Source organism: Papaver somniferum, chromosome 1, assembly GCF_003573695.1.
Source record: "Papaver somniferum cultivar HN1 chromosome 1, ASM357369v1, whole genome shotgun sequence".
Classification (NCBI taxonomy): domain Eukaryota; kingdom Viridiplantae; phylum Streptophyta; class Magnoliopsida; order Ranunculales; family Papaveraceae; genus Papaver; species Papaver somniferum.
In genome coordinates, this window is record NC_039358.1 from 240,635,649 (window position 1) to 240,643,289 (window position 7,641).

At 37.3% G+C, this 7,641-nt stretch overlaps 1 protein-coding gene across 1 annotated transcript; it reads left to right on the plus strand.

Moving 5' to 3' along the window:
- Window positions 1–418: 418 nt before the first annotated feature.
- Window positions 419–1,424, plus strand: LOC113274374 (F-box protein CPR1-like). Its single transcript, XM_026523786.1, has 2 exons — window positions 419–911; window positions 1,267–1,424. The coding sequence occupies exons 1-2, from the start codon at window positions 419–421 to the stop codon at window positions 1,422–1,424; spliced, it is 651 nt and encodes a 216-aa protein (XP_026379571.1).
- Window positions 1,425–7,641: the final 6,217 nt, after the last annotated feature.

Here is a 7,641-nt window from a genome sequence, read left to right on the forward strand (position 1 = left end):
CCCCGTTTTCTCCAAGGTATTCTCTATCTCACACTGTGTTTTGATTTTAGTCAGGTCGAGTATAGTCCAGTAATCACTGAAAAGACCTCCATTCAGTTATTTTCTCTCTTAGTTCGTTCTCCTGTTTGTGTTTTTTTTTTATCCTAGTTGAAATCAATGAAGTTATTACATAGTATATACAAGGTTATGGGTTTTTCATTGTCTTGGTTGGATCCGAGTCTGGTTTTGATTTTTATTTCTTTTGTTTGATTTTTATGCAGGGAGATTAATGGTTAGCTTACCATGGGATATCTTACTGGATATTCTTGTTCGACTTCCGTTGAAAGCAATCTCACGATTCAGGTGCGTAAACCATTTTTCGAACAATGAATTAAAACGACCCAAATTTCTGAGATCTCAGCGTAGGTTTGTTAGTGAAATGGGAAAATTCAATCTCATGTTTCATAGCCACGATGATATAGATACCTTTAGCTATGATCCATCGTTATTTACATGTGACGGACATAGTCATATCAAATACCCCGTTGAGTCGCTGGAGAAGGGAATTGACTGGGGGATTAAGGTTTATGGATGTTGTTATGGCTTGGTTTTAGTAAGGCATGTTAATAAGTTCAACAAGTGTGTTCTTATATTGTGGAACCCAACTACGAAAGAATGTAAGAGATTACCGAATCCACCTGCTGGAACAAAGGCTGAGGGGAGGGAATATGAAGAATATGCTTTGGGTTATTCGGCAGGAATTGAGGATTTCAAAGTGGTACATTTAACAGAGGCTTTGCAGGAAGGTTTGTGTGAGGTTCAGATCTATACGTCAAAATCAACTTCATGGAGAAGAGTTGATAACGTCGAGATAGATGATATATATAGGCATGGAATGTCTGATGCGGTCATATCGGCGGAGCTGCTCATTGGTTAGTGTATGTGGAAGCTACCTTAGAAGGTCAATGTATTCTTGGTTTTGAGTTTGAGACAGAAGAGTTTGAAACAACATTACTGCCAGACTTCAATACAGATCTCCCACCAACTTTGTTTGCTTTAGGAACATCACTTTGCTTCTATATTCATGATTTCGGCGTTAACGTGTGTGGGAGCTGAAGAACAATGGGGTGGAGAAGTCATGGAACAAACTTTTCACCATTGAGCAAACAAAACAGTTTGGGTCGGTTTATACTTTTATTCCCTTAAAATCTGTAAGGAGTGGAAAGTTTGTGTTAGGGTTAGAATTTGAAACATATTCACTTATTGTTCTGTATGACCCAAATGAAGACAAAGTTGAAACCCTTAAAGTCCATGAACTAGTGGTTTCCGCTTACCGGATGTTTGTGTATGAGGAGAGCCTACATTCACTTGACACGGGCACTTCTCTAGCGCAATTACCGTGGGAAGACTACGATGCTGTTGGAGCTGATGGTGAAGAAGAATAAAACATTGGGGAGAAAAGATTGTCAATTTGAGTGTGTTAAGCGCTATTCCTCAAGAATAAATCAAACTGGGATGTTCTTCCAGTAAATTGGCATGGTGTTGAAACGAGTGCTATCTTGTTTGGTCTTTTTCGAATTTAATGTAATGTGCATTTTTAGTCTGTAAAAGAATTTTTCTGAGGTGCAGTTCCATTTCTTGCAGATTTTTACTTTGTATACACTTATAATCTATTGAATCTGGTCATTATGCTGTAACTACATGGTATTGCGCTGGTCTGTAACTTCGGCTGTGACCTAAGAAATGTAAATCTAAATGTGAAGTCGATGCCAGCCTATGGATGCACCTCGTAAGCTTAACATATGAGACTCCCAACTGACACGTGTTATCTTTAGCTGGCCTGACGGAAAATATTCATGTTATTCTTAAGTGATTAACAAATTTTGGCTGCATCTTTGCCTCCCTATTCTTAGATAAGCTTTCATACATCGTGCATGTTACCCCGTGATCACATCATAACTTTCCGCAGGTCCAGCCACGAGTTACGCGTAGTCGTGCCACAAAGAATTCAATTGGCTTTACACTTTTACTCTTTTACTCATGTTTAGGTGGTCTAATAAGATCTGATCAGTGAAGCTGCATGCCAGAATCCTATTTATTTACTAGTATAAAATTATTTCTACTATAGTAACTTTAAGTTACAAAAAATATTCTTATAACCATTTTCATTTATGCATTTTGATATTTTGCATGTATATTGTATAGTGTAATATTCCAATATACTTTTCATTTATCAAGTTTGATATTTTCCATATTTTTAGTAGTTAACAACAATTATCTGAAGATCGATCAAACCTTTCTGAACTAATTCATACGAAGGGGTGCTTTCTTCATCATACTGCCGATCATTAGCCCTGAATTGCTCTGTTCTCAAGTTGAAATACTTGGAATTATATGTTCCTCAGCTTTATTCGTTTCTCATATACCTGCATATCGCGAAAAGATTACTGTTAAAAAGAATGAAATTTGGACCATGTTCCACATCTATTCGATAATCCGGTTTCAGTTATGGATTCTATATGGTTTACCATTCATTACCCGAGGGAATTATCTGTTCGCCATTGCCAGTGCGATAGGTTTCGTTACAGAACTCATCAACATCATAATATACTTCATATGTGCTGACAAGAAGCAAGAAGGATCTTGCTTGTATATACTTTTCGTGTGTGAGATTCTTGCCTACACTGGTTTAGTGCTTGGTCTCCATGTCGCCCGTACTCGTCTCCCGCAAGATACACTGGTTTTGTATGTTGAATTTTCGTGCACGAGTTTAGACTGTATTGTAACTGTTTTTTTATTGTGGGTGTCAGTCTTTGAGTTTGGTTTTTGGCAAAAAAAAAGCTTCGAACAGTATGCACCATCTTGGCCTTTGCTAGCCAATATCCCGAATAGTATGATTTGGTGGATATATGCGTTGCTCTCTAAGAATGTGGTGAATGAAGATCGCGATACCTATATATTAATCAGTAATAAGTTTCGTAACGTACTCAGCAACGATGGTTATATGGTATGTGGTCTACTGCGTCAAGTTCTCAACAGCAAAAAGAAGAAATAATACTGATTGTGATGAACCTTCAACTGCAATTGGTGAGGGTAATGATGTACAAGGCGGCCACCCATGTGACCAACAAATATCGACCGGAAGGCTACTCAAGCCGGATATCAATGACGAATTTGTTGATTGCAACTTTTGAGTGCCGCTCTCCCTCTGAACCTTCTTTTTTGTTTTAGCTTTCTCCTTGTTAATGTATGACTTTCTTTCAATCACTACTATTATTATCGTTGTCGCACTTTTTCTAATGAACTTAAATTTCTAATGGGATAACAAAAATAAACATTCAAATTTGTATTTTAACCAATGCGATCTAAATTGCCAGAAGCAAGAAAGGGTCTAAGAACAATATCAGTTATGCAATTCAGATATAGTTATGCAACACTAGAAGACAAACAACACACATGGAGCAGCAACAAAGAACATTTAGCAAACTTGAGATGTGGAATATCTTGTCGGCCACTCCTAGCCTCTCCAAAGATACCCTCGACACACCACCAGGAATAATTGTTGCGATGTTGTCACTCCCGTCTCGTTAAGGCTAATTTTTATGGGCTAGATTAAACTGCTAGATTGGTAAAAAGTGTTGCAAATCATGAAAAAAATGTGAGAAAAAAGTTAATATTGATAGTTGATAGTTTTTTCACCTAGTATTTGCTCGCAGTCCAACTATCAGCTAGTTTCAAAAGCTGAATTGTTCAGCGTTCAAAAAATAACCAAAACACTGAAGTGCTATATAATTTTTTCTCATGGAGAGAGGAAAAAATAGAGAGAAGGAAAAGAGGGAGAGAAAAAGAATAAAAGAAGGAGAGAGAAGAAAAAGAGGGAGAGAGAGGCGTGGAGAGGGAGGAAAAGAAGGAGAGAGAAGAAAAAAAAAAACGTGGAAAGGGAGGAAAAGAAGGACTGAGAAATAAAATTAAATGGTGAGCCTTGTTTGGTTCAGCGTTCAATGCTGTTTGATTCAGCGTTTCTCTGCTAAATTCGTTATCCCATAGGACTTAGGAGGTTGCCCATGCTGACGTGGATGGCCAATCGGTAGAGCATCTGTCCATATCAGATACGACTCAAATCTATATGACAGTCGACCCAGCAGCGAGGTATGAAGTGTCTCTATATTAATTGTACCCGAACCATATCCACTCCCCTCCAACCATTTGGGACAGCAAATACTGATACATGATCTCCGTTTCAGGAGTATTTATTTGACCAAACAAAATGGTATGAATGAGATCTTTGAACCAGCAACGATAGCATAAAATGACCTCTTAGGATGAGAGCTTTGAACCAGCAACTTCAAAATGCTCATCCCGGCCAAACAAGATTCACAACATTTTTCAGCATACATTTCAACAAATTAATGAACAAATGAAGGGAACAGGCGGGCAGTATCTAACAGAGTAAGCTAGGCTATTAAAGTCAGGTCTATGACGCAAAAAAGAGACAGGTATAGAGCATATTACAAGAAACCGAAATAAACTGTTTCACATTATATTATATAAAGCATTTTACAAGAAGTTGGGTCTATAAAAGAAAGAGATATAAAGCATATTACAAGAAGTTACGTTTGGGTATTTCATTACTTTTTGCAGTACAATCTGGTGAGATGTAGACAGCGACATTTTATACAGATAAGACAAATATTGGTTTGCATTTCATAAAAACTGCTTCCCAGTACCCACATACAAGAAATCAAAAGAGAAATAAAGAGCAGAACTAAGACTCGTGTATCACAAAACAATGTCTCCTTCGACAAGCGGTATATGCCTTGACAACACATCAACCAGCACATATTTCGTCCACCAACCTTCACATTTATCTTAAGGGGACAAATTTGCTAGGTATCGTATGTTCATCTTGAAGATATGTTTTGTCAGGCAACACCTGAAAACAAATCCAAGTTCACTCTCACTATTGCACTTCAAGTCACCATAGAGTGAACCATTTATCGTGCTGTCAGTAAAAATGAGAATGACCAAGTCGAGTTCCTCGCTCTTTGTTTTTGTAATTGCTCATTGTCCACCAACCTTCACATTTATGGTGACTTGAAGCGTGTTTGTGAGACTGAACTTGGACTTGTTTCCCAGTGATGTCTGACAAAGCATGTCTTTAAGATGAGCAAATAATTGCAAATGTAGACCTCAAGATAAATGTGAAGGTTGGTGGAGAAATAATGTGCCGGTTGATGCCTTGTCAAGGCGTATACCTATTGTCAGTGACAAGCCAACCATGGTCTTTGATGCTGCTGTTTTCCACCTCCACCCAGGAGAGGCTTTTAGCCAGGTTCACTAGCGCAAACACATCCATATCTCCAGAGAGTTTTAACGGGTAATAAAATATTTGTGTTCATTTCTTCCGGAAGACTTGACATCTCTTCTTGTAATTTGTGCTAGGGAATTAAGGTTTCTCAGGATTTTTTTTTTATCAAGAATAACAGAGCAATAAGGTTGAGAGTCCCATCTCCAAGTCCTATACCACTTCTTATGGCCTAAAGGTTCCATGAACCATTCTCCACGGATAACTGGCAAGTCCATTTTGAGATGAGAGTAAGTAAAAATTCTCTCCCACCCATTCGAATTTTCAAATCCGAACAACCCCTATCGGTTTAACGAATCATTAATTCTATGTGGCAAGTCCAATTTCAGCAAACAATAAAATTTTTTTTGACAATAGTAGTTTACTATGATGAGTAACATTGGCTATAAGCGAGATGAATTTCTGTTTCCATCACTGAGATACTAAGGACAGAAGCAGCATCAGCCTCTTCTAGAAAGATCTTGACAAAACCAGTGTGTGTGGCCTCTTCCAGTCTAATCCTTACCATTGTTATAAGCTAAAACGAAAAATTACTAGCGAACTTATAGTCATCACTGGTTGTTTTTCTAAACAAAAAAGAAATAAATATATATGCTCGACGCAAGCACTTTTTGAGTATTCTACAGTCACTCCATGATTCCATGACTCCACCTAAGAACTTGTCCAACTTTGATGATTCAAATCATAAAAATTTGAGTGCCATTTTACATAAACACAAATCTGAAACTCGATATAGTAAAGAAATGGAAGATACTCAAATGGTGAATTTAAAAATGTAAAATGGCAATTCAGTTGCTTATAGAATTCTTAATGTTTACCGTAGAATACTCAAGAATTTGGTACAGTAGTAGCAATTAACATGATATTCAAAATACTTGGATGTGAAAGATCTATTAGCAAAACTAGTATCTATAAAATGGGTATAGGAGATTCAGGGTAAGCTACCTGCGACCTTATAGATAAGAATCTTGGGCATTGATCAGTATCAACGCACAATCTAAAGTAACCAACTATTCAGTCCAGAAATACCTATGTCATGTTTGTCCTCAGCACCTATCGGTTTCTAGAAGCAATAACAGAAGTACAGAACTAGGGTTTATTATCTATTAAAGAATCGAAACGTTACTAGTTTGAAAACCAAACCCAACTCTTGAAAACCCTAAACCAGAATTACAAAACTAGGGTTTATTATCTATTAAACATTCAAAACGGTACTACTTAACGCAAACATCTCTTGAAAACCAAAACCAGGACAGCCGTGGGAAAAAGTCTTTACCTGAGTAGCGATTACAGCAGAAAACCACAGCAGCCCCGAAAATAGAACCTGAAAATCCACAAAACGCAAGAAACAACAGATAGACACAAAATAAACAACTCTTAAACTAACTGAAAAATGGGAATAGCCCGATTGGCCTCTCATACTTTAGGTCATCTATGCTGTTCACAACTCGCTCTATTTAAAGCGTTAGGGTTTTGGAAATCTGTCGGATTTTTTTTTTAGTTTCCATATATGATCTAATTAAAACAGGAAAGAGTACCAAAAATAGCATACTCAAAATATATAAGGGGCAAGCAAAAAAATAAAAATAAAATAAAATCTGTGTATCAATTCTTCTTTATATAAAGGGGAATGTTGATGCTGACATGGCACAACCAGGTTTACTTTCATGAATGCAAGAAAACTATCGTGCCACGTGGCAGAAACATTATACCAGAAGATACGACTCTAGGCTTGAAGTCCCCCCTATAGAATAAAAACTTTTCGCACAATGTTCAAGTGTTGCGACTCTTCGCTTTGAAACCATATTTATTCCCTATTAAACCTCTCGAAAGTCTAACGAAAACAGAGTTGGGGGGTGAAGAAAGTCTATTTCAACTTGGTGATTCAAGTTCTGAGTCACATGTGCAATTCTTCCATCCTTTAAGAGTTGAATCTGTAATCCGTCTATTGTGCATGCAGCCTATTATACAAGTAAGAATCTTATTCCCAATTCACTTTTTCTTTCTTACCATCTAATGGTCAATTGTCTTCTTCTTTCTTACCGTCTATCGCTTGATTAACTAAGGCCTAAGGGGAGTACCAAAACATCGACCTGTGTCGAAACGTATTCTTTGGCTTAGTCATATGCTTTATGAGGGTAAAACCGAAAATCCAGTAGTTTTGGTAAGCAATTAGGGTTTCTTTATGATGCCATCAGTTTACGAAGTGATCATTCTTAGAAGCGGTATAAGAGGATGTTTTGTGAAATAATGATGATAACATATATTACCACAAGAGAGGAATATTCAAGTCTCTG

Coding starts and splice junctions, on each gene's coding strand:
- LOC113274374 (XM_026523786.1), top strand. CDS start 419: ATGGGAAAATTCAATCTCATGTTTCATAGCCACGATGATATAGATACC. Junction 912..1,266: donor ATCGGCGGAGCTGCTCATTG/GTTAGTGTATGT, acceptor ACCCAAATGAAG/ACAAAGTTGAAACCCTTAAA.